Source organism: Puccinia triticina, chromosome 2A (assembly GCF_026914185.1).
Source record: "Puccinia triticina chromosome 2A, complete sequence".
In the NCBI taxonomy this organism is placed as follows: Eukaryota; Fungi; Basidiomycota; class Pucciniomycetes; order Pucciniales; family Pucciniaceae; genus Puccinia; species Puccinia triticina.
This window is the reverse complement of record NC_070559.1, coordinates 2,917,189-2,932,089: the sequence shown is the minus strand read 5'-3', so window position 1 is coordinate 2,932,089 and position 14,901 is coordinate 2,917,189. Positions and strand designations below refer to the sequence as shown.

Here is a 14,901-nt window from a genome sequence, read left to right as displayed (position 1 = left end):
GCATCTAGTCCTTCTGGCTGTTTGACCCAAACTTCCTCATTGATGGGGGAGTTGAGGTAAGCTGCCACAAAATCAAAACTTTGGACCGGCCAGCCGCAAGTGGCCGCAATGGTCAGTAATAGCCTGAGGGACACAAACGTTGCTGTAGGTGCAAAAGCCGCGTTGAAGTCTTGACCTTCAACCTGCGTAAATCCTTTCGCCACATAGCGTGCTTTGAAACACACCCCTTCTCCGTTCATCGCTGGCTTTGTTGCAAACACCCACCTGCCCCCCAAAGCTTTTTTGTCTTCTGGTTTCAGCCGTAGCACCCAAACACACATTTGTTCAAGGTTGGAAAGCTCTACAGCAATTGCCTTTGACCCAGCTTCTTTGTTGGCAGAATTCATTGCTTGTTTGAATGTGTTGAGCACTGTGATAGCGTAGAACTGGCAAAGGTCAATAATCTTGTCCACAATCAGCTCCTGATTAGTAAATTCTATCTCATTAGAGAAACCTCCCAGTTGCAAGAGATTCATCACATAATCCACCAACAGCTTTTGCGGAGGGGGAACCGCTTCTGTCTTTTTTACTGGCTCAGCGTTCTCAGAATTTGTCAGCGTCTTGAGCATCATTGTATCATCTGGGAAACGGGCAATGGCTGATAATACAAAAACCTTTTTATCAGGCAGCCAAAAAAGCCAGCCCTTGCTAGATTCCAGATGAGCAATTACATGACCTATTACTGCCCGCTTGTTGAGTTTTTTCCGTCTTTTGTGCGGCACATGAACATACCCCAAGCTGCCAAAAACCCTGATTCCTGCCAAACATGGCTTCAAAAGGTGTTGCGTCTCCACTCGCTTTGTTTGGTATCCTGTTGAGGATGTGCCCTGCCCACACAAAAGAGTAGCTCCAGAACTCTTTTGGGAGAGGGCTGTCAATCAATATTGTCCTGCCCATATTAGCTATTGTCCGGTTGAAACATTCAATCACACTGTTTTGATAGTGGTGATACAGCAGTGATTTTTCTGCTGCGATGCCTTTAGCTGACAGAAAATCACTAAGAGTTTTGTTAGCAAATTCATCCCCATTGTCACTTCTCAGCGTACCAAGCTTTTTCCTGTCACCTGTTCCAATCTTGTTATTATGGAGATAATGTGATCATTACACCAGGAAAATTAAATTGTCACCCGACGTTGGGTGACATCAGGACAGCTCCTGCGGGCTCTACAAACTGCATCCAGCACGGATGTTTTCAGAGAACAAAGATTATGGATTTGTGACAAACACTCAGCAAATCCTCAACCCTCTTGTCTCAGTGCTCATCTGTGCGCAGCTCAGGGCGTGAGCTCAGCAAGCTCAGGCCTTGCAGAAGATCAGCCCCCCATTCTTCCCCATCCCTCATACCTTTGGCTCTTTGCCAGCCCGCCGGCTGCCCTGGGGTTGCCCCAAATTTACACAAGTTTGCCTGCCGGGCAGGAGCGTGAAGCGCCTTGCAAGATGTGTAACCGGGGCTTGACCAACGCACGCCAAAAAAATTGGACCCCCGCTTTTTTTCAGAGTGCAGCGCCCTCACGCCCGTTGTCTGGCAAGCGCGTGGGATACACGCCCATCGATGGGCGCGTATTGGCGTGGCCAGCCAAGGAGGGGCGTGGATGGGTGTGGATCCTCCACGCCCTTATATGTACTATGTACATAGTACATACCCGTGCCCTCCCAGTCGCAGAGGGCAGGGCTCCCGGAGTCCTGCCCTCTTTGACCGGGCGGCCATCGCCAAGTAGGCATATGTGTACCTGCTTGCCGCCTCTCGCCAAGCAGGTATATGTATACTAGCTCGCCAAGAGGGATCCCTCTTGGCAAGCAGGTAACATATACCAGCTTGCCAAGAGGGATCCCTCTTGGCACTGCCAGCATATTTGGCTGGGTTGAAGTCATCCCAGTTTAATTGGGATGCACTCAACCAATTTAAACTTGGTTGATCTCAACCAATTTAATATAAACCCAAGGGGGGTACCTTGGATTTATATTTCATCAGTTGAGATTGCCCAAGTTTAAATTGGTTGAGTGTGTCCCAGTTTAACTGGGATAACCTCAACCCAGCCAATTACGCTGGCAGCGCGGCAAGCAGGTAACATATACCAGCTCGCCGCCCCTCAAAGAGCTGGTATATGTATACCAGCTCGCCGCTTGCCACCGCTCTATGCCAGCCCGCCAAGAGGTATCCCTCTTGGCGAGCTTGTTAGTGTATGACCAGCTCGACAAGAGGGATGCCTCTTGGCGTCGGCGAGCTGGTATTTGTATGCGAGCTTGCCAAGAGGCATCCCTCTCGGCCAGCTGGTACATATGAATATGTATGCCAGCCCGCCGAGAGGGACCCTCTTGACAAGCTGGCATACATATATGTCCCAGCTTGCCAAGAGGCATTCCTCTCGGCGAGCTGGTTAGTTTTCCAAGAGGGACACCTCTCGGCATAGTAATACATGTATGTGAGGGTGTGGAGTATCCACGCCCCTCCTTGGCTGGCCGCGCCAATACACGCCCATCAATGGGCGTGTATCCCACGCCCTTGCCAAAAAAAGGGCGTGAGGGCACTGCACGCCAAAAAAAAAGCGGGCGTGCCCCGCAACCCGCCCTTTTTTGACGGGCGTGGGCGTGGGCGTACCCAATTTTTTCGGCGTGCTTTTATCAAGCCCTGGTCACACGTCTTGTAAGCGCTTTGCGCTCCTTCCCGGCAGGCGGGGCAACCCCAGGGCAGCCGGCGGGCTGGCAAAGAGCCAGAGGTCTGAGGGATGAGGAAGAATGGGGGGCCAATCTTCTGCAAGGCCTGAGCTTGCTGAGCTCACGCCCTGCAGATGAGCAAGCTTTGTTGAGGCTGGCCGCCGAGTGAATGGGCACTCATGAGCACGTAAGTGCATACCAGATTTTGAGAAGCTCTGGGCCAATGGCAACACGCCGGTCATGAGACGCCAGCCCTCGTCTCTGCCTCAACAGGAAAGGACAACGTGCCCTCAAGGAGGGGAAACGTTCTCCCTTCTTGACATCGCACATTGGACATCGACAAGGGAGCTTTGCCTTCTCGATGGTTGGTCTGTAGGCTGGTCATCGGGGAGGAAAGACTCCCTTTGCGGTGGGCAATACTTGTATCGATCATCAAGAAGGGAGTCTTCCCTTCTCGATGACCGGTTTGTAGACCGACCATCGAGGAGAGAAACTTCTCTCCTTGATGGCCGGCACTCCGTTTGGCGTGCGTGGCACCCTCGCTTGAAATCGGCCCAGCGGGGCTTTGTGCCAAACCCCGCCCACTTTGCGATATGCCAAGCGGGGGTTGGGAGTGTGCCAGGTGGGCTTGAGGATCGGCCAAGCGGGCTTTAGCGTTGGCCACGCGCGCTTGGCCTTTTTTTGGCCAAACTTTGGTGAGTGCCCAGACGGGCTTGCAACACCATATATCTCGCATTGTCAGCAGATACTTGCCTCCATCTACGGAGTCAACTTGAAAGGGACCCATCAGATCCACCGCCATAAGGTCCAGGCGTTCCTTGCCGCAACATCGAACCCAGTGGATTTAGCTGCGTGCTTTTGCTGATTGCACACACCAGGCAATGGATTTTCCCGGTGAAATTTCCAATGGCAGTCCAAGCCCAAGTTGAAGTTTGACAATCCTCCTAATATGCCTCAGACTAGCATGACCAAACATCCTATGCAAATTTAAAAGCTTCAGATCTTCCTTTGTCAGTGTTTCAGGCTTCTATTTAAAACCTGAGGCTTGGCACAGCGGTTCCCTGAAGACCTCATCAGAACCAGAAGAAAAGAACGTCAATGTATTCATTTCATTCAATGTAGGAGATTCAACAGCAGTAGATGGAGAGTTGTGGCAGGAAGCGGAAGAGAAGCAGGAACAAAAGAAGAGGATGATCCTTTGGGAACAGGTTTTTTGGTGTTTCATAGCAATATGCTGCAGGGTAGCGTTTCTCCAATGTTTGAATTAGCTCTTATCATTGGATAAGGCATGCACCATTGATTTTTCTTTGGTTCAAAAGCGCACAAAAATAGCTTGTTGCCGTTAGAACGAGAGATGTGGAACGTCTCTGTTGCATTGTCATATGCAACCAAAGCATTCGCCTTTTGCAAAGCTGCCATTGATATCAGGGTAGCTTTTGCATGCTCACAACAAAGAACCTGTCTCAGGATAATGACTTGCCCGTCAGGCGCTTGGAATTTCAAATTCCCCAATCCGGTGATCTGCGCACCTGCTCTGTTGGTAGCCACAGATACCCCAATAGGTGTGGACAGTAGGCAGAAATTGTGCAACTGATGCTTAGAACCCGTAAAACCATGGGAAGCACCTGTGTCAAAAACTGTAGCATCACTTACGGGATCCTCCCCCAAAGCCATCAAGTGAAAGTCCAAATGATCAAGGTCATCCGGCAACTTGTTGACTTCCACAATGGGCGCTGACACCTCCCTTCTTTCTGGAATCGGATTTGCCAGTTTGGTCTGCATGGGTTGATTCTTGTGCTGTCTGTCCTGGTGATACCGTGGGCAATAGTAGTCGGCAAGGCTTCTGGCATGTTCTTGATTTCTTGTGGGGGGTGTCACCACCTTGCAAGCATTCATCCTTGGGAATTGACCAGAGTGAACCAAAAAACCGCTGGGTAGCTGGCCATAGACTGTGCTGACCAGAGTCCCTAGAGGCTGTCCATATTGTTGATTGTTTGATTGCCCCTTTGATCTGTCCGGACAATTTCTGGCGTAGTGACAGTTGCCCCCGCATTGCCAACACATCAATTCTGTCAGCGCGTGGAAGTCAAGAGCATCAACCCACTCTGACTGATCAATCTCTGCCAAGAAGGCTGAGACATCAAAAGTGTTGTCAGCAACGTCTGTGGCGATCAGGGCCAACGGTGGTTGTGTCAATGCAAAATTTGGTCTGCAGATTCCATTTCCGTGAGGTTTTGATGTTGTTCCTTGCAGATGTCAAGCGCATTCATGATTGAGTCAAAGGGAGGGCAATTACCCCTCTTGTCAGCTTGGACCAGGTCCTTGACACGCTGTTCGAATGTCAACCTGTACTGTTCTCCCAACTCCATGACTGCAGCCTGAACAATGAAACCCAGCAGTGCATCCGTGCCAAAATTCATGCCAACCAAGCGCCATTTGCCAAGTAAGTCCTTCAGTCCTGACGAGATTCCAGCATTGTGACTGTCCGGGTCAATCTTGAAATTGCGAAACTTGTACCAGATATTAATTTGGGCGGCACATGATGCTGTCTTGAATTTGACAAAAAGCGCCTTGAACATTTTGTAGCAGGTGTGAAATTTTTGCATTTCTGCCACTAGTGATCTGTCAATGCTGCCAATCTTCTCAAAGGTGGTGTTGGTGCATTTTTTGAAAAAGAAACTGCCACTCGTCAAACATGCCCAACCGACCTTGGCCAGATTCCTGTACCAGTCTTCGAAGTTTTTGCCATCTGCCTGCAACATGTTTTCCAATCTGAAGAGACTTTTTGCCAATTGGATCAATCCTTCAACCAGTTTGCTTTCTTTGAGGAGGAACTCCGCTTCTTCAAAATCTTGCAGTTCTTTTTGTCTCTGCGCATCCCGCCCCAAAAGTCGGGTTTCTTCTGTGGGGGGGGAGTATAACATTGTCAGATTTTGATGCTGCACGGTTGCTGGATTCTGGCAGACCAGGATTTGTATGCCTGGGAACGTCTTGCTTGTTGGCGGAATCCATTGGCTGTTTTCCTTTTTTCTTGGACCGTATTCCCGCTGGATTCTGGACTTGGCGGGTGATTCAGAAGTTGCTGGTTCAGGATGGCAATGTCTTTGTTCAGACAATATCAATGGGACAGATTGTCTAGCTACCAGTTGGTTGCCGTTGAGGATGTTGAGTCTTGTTTTTCATTGGAGCCAGACATTTGCAGGTAGGGGGGAAAGGAAGGGATATGGATAAGGGAAAAGGAGTTGAAAGGGAGAGCGTTGGAGGAGAGAAAAAGGAATTCGGGGAGACAAGAAAGAGAAAAACAAGGTTCTAGATGGGAGATCTAGGTGAGGAGTTTATAAAGTTAGAATTCTTGGAGAGTGATTGGATGTTCAAAAGGAGATAAGAGAGAAAGGAAAAACAAAATTTGATTTGGTGTTTGGACTGGGAGATATAGATAACAGAAGGAGAAAAAAAAAAAAAAAAAAGGAGATGTTGGAGTGGAGTCAAAGAGGTTGGACAGAAGTCGGGTACTCAAGTTGTAGGTCTACAACTACTTCTCAGCAGACAAGACCGGGCCACAGTCTTGCTTTCAAAATTTGGCTAGCCTTTCTAGCTAATAATAGCTTTCAACGTTCCAACTATAGTTGATGTTGTTGAGTTGTCCAAACAGATAAGTGTTAGTTCACTGAATAAACAAGGTTGTTGATCTTGACAAGCAACGCTTCTGAATGTCCAAGATATGGTAGAGTCAAGTAGAGAGGCCGTAAGGTTAAAACGGTGAGTATTGTAACTATGATTAGTAGCTACAAGGGAAATGATCTGAGTTCTAACAATGATTAGGCGTCAAGGGCTCATAACCCATTGTCACCCAGGCAAAGACACAGTGTGAACAGGTTGGTATTGATAATGATCCACTCACTCCTCGGACCAGAGTCTGAGGTATAGCCGGTACCGTGACTGCAGCAAGGCTCAGACTGTGTAGCCCCTCTGCGCTACAACAATATACACCAGCTGATTTCTGACATTTTGTTTTCCTTTTGAAAGAAATGACCTGGAACTCCGCAGAATTTTGCTCCAAGAAGTGCTTGACCAACTGTACTTCCATAGGGCTCTCAGTGGGACCGTTTGACCAGAGGACTGTTTTTGACAAACACTGATTATGTTCCAACCATGCCATCTGGTTGAGGGCTCTCAGTGGGACTGTTCAACCAGAGGACTACTTTTGACAAAGAATTATTATGTCAGCATTTGACCAACTGTGCCACCTGGTCCAACACATTTCCTCAACTGGATTCCCTATATAAAATGTTGGTGTTTGACCAACTGGGCCATCTGGTTGAACCTACAATCTGCAGGCTATAAAAGAAGCCCCTGCCCTGCCGCTCCTGCCTGGATCTTTCCACATCCCTGCTACTCCACCTGGACCACTTTTGCCCTACCCAGTAAGTCTCCTCCCCCTCCTTCAACAAGTCAGATAAACCACCTCTGACTTTGCTGTCAAGCTCCAACATAAACCCTACATACTACATACTATACATATCCAAGAACTGAACATAAATAACAACTACTACCACACCCAGTAAGTCTCCTCCCCCATCACACCAAATAACCCACCACTGACTCTGTGTTTAGCCCTTTTAGCTTTTTACCACAACATTCTTATCAAACATCAACCCAGATTTCACCTAATCCTGCTCCCAGACTGGGAAGACCATCTACTTTTGAACCAATTGTCAGGAGACATTCCCAAATCACAAACATCAAGGTGAACCCATCCAGCTTCAGCAACAAGAAGACAGGGGATTTGTTTGTCTAAACAATTCTTGCTTGTACACCAACGCAGTACCTATCAACATACAGAACCACGTTTGCCGGTGTATCCCAACCAAAAGGGTTATGCCAGCGGGTGCACAGTACATCCCAATTGGAAGCCAGACTGTTGGTCAGTAAATCTTCCCCTCATCTCCCAGATACTGACCACTTCACCTCTTGCTGACAGTTCTACTTGCGTGTCCAGAATTGGCATACAACCAATACTGATCTGTCTTGAATGGAATACTGGGGTTAGTGTTGAATCTTGTCAGTGCTAGGACAGCTGCGGATCTCAAGCCCTGAAGACCTCAAGCCCTCCAAATCTCAAGCCCCAAAACCATTATCATCAACAAAAACCTAATCCCCCCAATCACTCAACTCTTCCCGCTTTTTCCCCACTCTCTCATCCGATCCTCAATCTCAAAACCATAATCATCATCCACTCCATCACCACTCCTTCCGTCTCTTTCTTCAGATCTTCCTTCCCATCATCCTCTCCTCCACTTCGCCAATAAACTCTCCAATTCCTTGCGGTCAATCATGTTAGATTTAAAGACCCGTCGTCGGATTGAGAGGAGGATGGAGAAGAAATTTTGAAAGAGGAGCCCTTGGGACTTTATTTATCTTGATGAATCTTGAGGTGGTCAACAAGAAATAATGCTCTGACTCGATGAATTTATTACTATGACATCAGAGTACTACTTAAACTAGAATAACATGTCACACTTGTGACAGCTACAATACAACTTGAGAAAAGAACTACATGTCTTAACACTTGAGAAGCTACATGTCTCAAACAGTAAATAAATTTGCTAGATCTACACGTCTAAACATCAAGAGCTACAAGTCTTAATATAATAAACTATGATAATTTTTATGATAATACCATTTATAACTAGTTAATAAAATACTTTCAGGCTGAGAGTGACTAGAAATCTAACAAATCATTGTCAACCTACTAATCTGTCTTGCGGTCAATCAACAGCCAACTTTCAACAACAAATGACTTGTGTTCAACTTGGTTAGAAATGAACTTGGCGCTCATCTCCTCGGTTGTTGGTCAATCACTAACACTTCTTCTTCCGTCCTTTGTCTCTTTGTTCTCCTGTCCTCTTTTTCTATCTGGTTGTCTGCTTGTCCACTTCAAATCAATCTTGGGTATGCTGTCATTTCATCTCTTCTTTTTTATCTCTCTTCTAACCTCTTTGTTGTTCTGGCCTTGTGTCTTTAGCAATCAAAATCTAGGTTCTTCAGTTGGGACTGGACAAGTACATGGGCACTTTGCTGCCCAGCACAGGAAACAGTTGAAGGAAAAATACATTATCAAGTACTTTGAAAGCCATCACATCACACTTGACATCCACCACGGTCTAGTAGGGAGGATAGATGTGATGGTGTCGTGGGGCTAGAGATGCACCTGGGTTTCACTGCACTTTCCCTTTGAAAGAAGGGGTGAAATGCTTACACACAGTGCGCACTGAAAAGAGCATTGCAAACCACTATCTTAGCGGCCACAGGCAAGGTGTGACAATGAGTATGTGTATATATGATAAGCAATGGCTGATTTGGGTTTTCCATAGAGCTGGAACCTACCTTCAGCTGGCATGATCATGCAGGTTTTGGTACTCCAGCCCATGTCTTTGCTGTAGAGAGGAAACATCAAATCATCCAGCAACTGACTTTGAGCACACAAACAATACTGAGCAAGCAACAATACAAATTCCTGGAGCAAGCTCCAAGCCCAGGTCTTGCAGCTCAACATCTTGTCTAGCCATGGTGGTGTTAATGCTCCGCTACGCTATGTTGTGCTAAGGCGCTTGTAGCGGAAAAAAAGCCTTTTGGCCGCAAAAAAGCGCTGTAGCACAGCTTAGCGCGCATCCTTTTGCGCCCTGCGCGCACAGGCACGGGTGTCTGAATGTCACAAAAAACACTGCGGGTACCCAGGTCCACTTGGTGACCTCAATTATCCACATCATTTGAACCTGGTAAACTGCAACTGAATTGATGGCTCATTGAGGTAGTCTGGTGAGTTAGAATCTTCCTATAGGTGTTTTGAAGGTGGTGAGAGGCCTGTATTCTGGTGCTAACTCCCTTTCATCACATCTTCCAATAATGTCTCCTAGTCCACACAAGCCCTTCCAGTGAAAGAGTCAATGAGTTTGTTCCTCTGGTGATGGTGGTGAGCCTGCATCCTTGATAGTGACTTTGTTGAGTTTCTGGAAATCATGGACTATCCTCAACTTTCTTGATTCTTGACACACAAAATGGGGCTGGAGTAGCTGGATAAAGATTGTTCATAGAGGCCAGTCCTAAGTCTTTCCCTTACTAATTCAATGACTTGATCCTTGATGGGGCCAGAGATTGGAATAGGTTTCTGTTGCCAAGGTTCATGGAGAATAACTGGGATGGTGTAAGGCTGTCCATAAGTATGTTTGAGTAGTCCTCTTTCATCTAGATTCCTTGAAGGCCAGGGCTCCTTATCTGATGGTGATGACCCACACTAATAATAAATACTCATGTTCTGAAAGCCAAAGGTTGAGCTGGGCTAGTTTTAGGAGGAGGAGCTTGGGAAGGTGAGGTGCCCAATTCGATCAAGTCATCCTGGTCCATATCCATGAGGCTTTCTTTCTCATTCCTGGTCCTTTTTCCACTAGTAGGTCCATCCTCTGGGTCCTGGGTTGATCTAGACCTTTTCCCAATGTCCACTTCATATACAGTTGGAGAGTCCTGGATGAGTGTTCAAGTTGGCCAAATGAGGAGATGGTGGTGGGCCTAGCAGAGTCCTTAGAGAATTGGTCCACTATAGGTTTGATAGGTCTACTGATATCCCAAGGAATAGGTGTGTTGTCTGGAAATTTGTGTCTGTTTCCATCCCTGATTACTAATCTGAATCCACATCATATTTTAAGAGAGAGCATGATCTGCTTCCATGGTTTTATTCTGAAAGCAGTGAAAGCACTTGAAGTCTGGTTTGTTCCTTGGTGAAGGGGTGTACTGTTGCCCAGGGGCTGCTCCTGTGAGGTGAGGAGGGGCTGATTTTCCTGCAGTGAGAGTTTTCCTGCAGGTTCTAATTGTTCTAATTTTCTGGTGATTTCGTCTAGTTTCTGCTCTGTCGATTGAGGGGCCTGATGATGGATGCAGTTGGGTTTTGGAGTTGGTAATGCCAATGGTTGTGGATACTTTTAGGTGTGTGCTTCCAGGATGATAGGATCTATTCATGTTGATGCATGAGGCAAAGAATTGGCTTGTTCTTGTCTTGTTGTTTTCTGTTCATGTTGTATGAGTTTGATCCCTTACTTTGGTCCTTTGGTGATGAGCCATCAATTGGAGAAATATGAGTTAAGTTGCAGCACTATTTTTATCTGTTTAATGTACAGTAGCAAGAGAAATGGTTGTGTTTTGCTTCATTGAACTCACCTTGTTGTTTGTTTTGGATGATTTGGCTTAGGAGTTGGTTTTTAGCATTAATTGGGTGTGCAATTATTTCTGGGTCCTGTTGTGACCGTTTGGAGTTTGTTGGATCTGAAAGTGAAATCAAGTTCAGCATTTCATCAGTTCTTTCATCACTGCTCTAGCAGTGACCTATATGTGGTTTGTGTAAAAACCCCGGGGAAGGAAAAAAAGGTACCACCTGACTACACAATTGAAGCGGGCATCAACTCTCCCCCGGAGAGGTATAATACCAGGCCATAACAGTTTGCTGCAAGGCCCCTTTGCCGTTTGCTGGAGGGGCTTCTTGGAGCATTGCTCATATCTCTTGAGGTGGATACACTCAGCTATATCCATAGAATCACTTCTGAGGTTGAACCATATTAAAAGTGAATGGTAATTTTTTAGTTTCTTGCATTTCAACTTCCCATGGTCATTTTACTTTTTTTTGACATTTTGTGGTATCTGTTGTACTTTTGCTTGAGAGCTCCACCAAACAAGAGGTGGCTTGTCCGTTTAAACCTGATGGCCCTTTGCTCATCAACATGTTACACTTTTGTGATAGAGGTAAGTATTTCTCAAAAACTCCCATTACTGTTCCATCATCCTTGTATACCACCAAATGCAAATCTAATCTCAAACTACAAGTTCAAGATTAATTAAACTTGACAAACTCAACTCACTCCTAATCATCTTGCTCACTTCCTTCAAAAATCCACTATATCCCAGTGAGTCTAATTTATCCTATGAAGATAACAAAGTAGAACTTATTATTGTGAAGGAATGTGAATGAATAAGTTACAAAGTTCCAGGATTATTTTGAAGATTGAAATGTGGAAAAGGGAATACATGAGGGAAACAAAAAATGGGAGAAGATTATAAGATGCCACATGTGGTTTTGGCAAATGGGAAACTGGACAAAACAGTCCTGTCACGTCAGCTGTTGGCGCTGTCCCTGTCTACAATCTTGGCTTTGATTGCATGAAGATAAAATAAAAAGACTCCTAATAACCTGGAAACAACAGTCCCATTGCGTCAGCTGTTGGCGCTGGTGATCCTGTCTCCAATCTTGGTGAGGAAAAGAGATTGGAGGCAGGTGCAGGAAGATCCAGGCTAAATAGTCACTACCCAACCTAACCAGGTGAATCCCCCGGAGTAACACCCGTTAGGTTTAGACTGAGTACATGAACTATGTTACAATCTTGTCTTCCTGAATTTTCCGCCTGCACTCCAACACAGATCAAAGAGCAACAAATTCAGATTCTATTGAGGTCAATTTCAGGAAGAGGTGCACCCTTGCGCTTTCAAGGCTTGATCCATGGGACCGGCTTGTTGCTAGAGCTCCAGTGGCAAAGAAAGTTGCAAGGGAAACCTTGTCAACCTCGTGCAAGCCTTCACTTAGGTTCTTTCTGACAAGCTCGGAAATGTAGTTGAAAGTGCCGCGCCAGAAGGAATCTCCATCTAGTTAAAGAAGTCAAGGTTTGACCCAATTACCAATGGAGGAAGCTAAGAAAAGGAGACTTGCCTGCGGGAACCAAGCTGGTTAAGGCAAGAAAGTGGATATGCTGTGATGCAGCAGAGGGAGGACAGATACCGGGGACGCCACCAACCAAAAAGCAGGTTAGCGCTGGCAAAGCAAGCCCTTCAGATTGCCTAGGCAGAACTTTCAGGGCTTGGTCCACGGAGACCATTGACCAAACACGTGGAACAGTTTCCCTCAAATTAGCTCAATAAAGTCTCCGGAAGGCATTCAAGAGGGGTTTTGGCAGCGGCAACCATCATTGCCACAGAGAAGACGTGGGAAATCCTGTTCTTCCCGGCAGGCCCGGGATCAATGAACCCCTTGGCAACCCGCAGGAAGAGGGCCTTGGCGGGATGTAGATCAGCCAGCGGTGACAAGAGAGTATCTACCTGAATGAAAAGGGATACCTCCAGGTATTGCTTTGAGAGCACAAAAAGCTCTGGGTCTACAAGTAAAGAGAGAGGGGGCTAGAGTTGAGCAAGAATATATTATAAGAAAAAGAGAGACTTACAATGTTTGGTTACCAAATCAATCCAATCTTGGATAGGGTGCTCCTTAGCCTCATGGTGGTGGAGACTGCGTGGATGTGAGACAGCGGAGAGAATGAAAGCTGACTTGGCTTTGCCTTTCAATCCAACCCTGCAGGGGCAAGTTGCACTTAGAATAGGGGGGTTCACAATTGAAAATTGTAAAACTTTAGGACCCATTTTAACCTGTTTATGAACATATTTTTAAAAAGTTGATAAATTGCACTGATTGATCAGTCACACCTCTTTCTGGACATGTTGCCAAAATTACTAAAATTATGCTCATAAAGGCCTTAAATTGCCCTCCAAAGTTTTATAAAATTCAATTGTGAACCCCCCTAATATACAAGCTTTGGATATGCAACTGCGGCTGGCTCATTTCTTTCAAGTGCAACTCACCTACTGCAAGTCCAACTTGCAATCCAGCTCATCTTCTGCAAGTCTCACTTGCATATCATGAGTCCAACTTGTGATATGCAAGTGAGACCTGCATACCCTGATTCCAGCTCATCTTTTGCAAGTCCCACTTGCAAAGTGTGAGCAGGACTCAGGATATGCAAGTCTCACTTGCAAAGGATTAGTCCGGCTCTTCTTTGGCAAGTGAGGCACACTTCTTGCAAGTTGGACTTCCAAAAGATGAGTCGCACTCAGGGTATGCAGGCCCCACTTGCATGTCCTAGGTCCAACCCACCTTCTGCAAGTGGCACTTGCAGAAGGTGAGCAGAACTCAGTATATGCAGGTCCCACTTGAAAAACGTAAGTTTGACTCATCTTTAGCAAGTGAGACTTGCATATCCTGCGTTTTGCTCACTTCTTGCAAGTCCCACTTGCAAAACTGGAGTCCAAAAACCCTCCTCCTCTCATTGTCTTCTTCTACCAATGGCTCCTAACATCTGCGCCCAACGACCACCTATTTGCCTTCTACAAGCGCAAAAACTACCTCAAGACAATCTCCCTCATTGCCAAAACTGCGCGCGCAAAGGTCCTTATGTTGCTGGTGTCAAGCACAAGCCAAGTGCTGGTAGAGGCCAGCTACAAGTACGGCAAGCACCCCCTTCTCCCCCGCCTGATGCCACCCCCCCACCTAAGCGCAAGCCGGGTAGACCACGCAAGGCCCACCCGGCTCCTCCACCGCCACCACTACCCTGATCACCATCACCGGCGCAATCTCTGCCATCTCCCAAGCCCCAATGCTACCCAGGGATTGATCACCTCCACTCTCCTTGCTCTGGTACCAGCAACCTAAAGTGCCTCATCCAGAGGTTAATCAACCCCGTGGCCCCCTCTGAACCAGCTCCAATTGCTTGCAAATCCGGTGGCGGCGGAATCACACTCCCACAAGCGCAAGCACTACCCAGACCCAGACCCAAGCTTTACTCCAGCCCTCTTCTTGGAAGGCACCCCGGCCACCATGTTCAATACGTTGCAGCACCTCAACCTTCCTTGCGCCCAAGGCATTCCAGCCAACTGTTGCAGTCTTCTGCCCAGCTTGCCCATCTGGGACGTGACGCAAACACCTCTCCCCAAGTTTAGCCTGGCCTCCTCTGGCCCATGGGTTGGTGAATGAGCTCACAAAGGGTTCACCCAAGGCCAACAACCACTCAAAGTCTACCTCCTCAAAGGCAAAAAGCTTTTCAGCTCCCATCGAGGTCAGTTCACCAAAGCTCAGCTCGCCTATTGTTAAACAAGGTCCAGGTAGACCACTAGAAAACTCCCTGCCCCTCAAAGAATGTCATGGTCACTTTGACCAATTGATGCATGGTCTATCCCTCAAAGAACGTAACCCTGCTCCCTCCAACCATTCCACACATGATCAATCCATTCACAATCACTTGACTCATGATTGCTCTCACCGCTGCCGAACACCAAATGACTCTGAGCACACTCTTCAATTGAGGAATTGATGCCTGGAATTGCCTCTTTTTTGCCCTGGTC

The 14,901-nt window shown here is 46.9% G+C and overlaps 2 protein-coding genes across 2 annotated transcripts; one reads left to right on the top strand and one right to left on the bottom strand.

The window, feature by feature from the left end:
- Nucleotides 1-12,639: 12,639 nt before the first annotated feature.
- On the bottom strand, nt 12,640-13,419 carry PtA15_2A296 (uncharacterized protein; the record flags this gene model as incomplete). Its single annotated transcript, XM_053166302.1, has 3 exons — nt 12,640-12,884; nt 12,951-13,078; nt 13,370-13,419. 3 exons carry the CDS (start codon nt 13,417-13,419, stop codon nt 12,640-12,642), a joined length of 423 nt encoding a protein of 140 aa, XP_053017538.1.
- Nucleotides 13,420-13,700: 281 nt separating this feature from the next.
- Nucleotides 13,701-14,533, top strand: PtA15_2A295 (uncharacterized protein; the record flags this gene model as incomplete). The annotated part of the gene is made up of 3 exons (XM_053166301.1): nt 13,701-13,722; nt 13,788-14,197; nt 14,261-14,533. The coding sequence occupies 3 exons, from the start codon at nt 13,701-13,703 to the stop codon at nt 14,531-14,533; spliced, it is 705 nt and encodes a 234-aa protein (XP_053017537.1).
- Nucleotides 14,534-14,901: the final 368 nt, after the last annotated feature.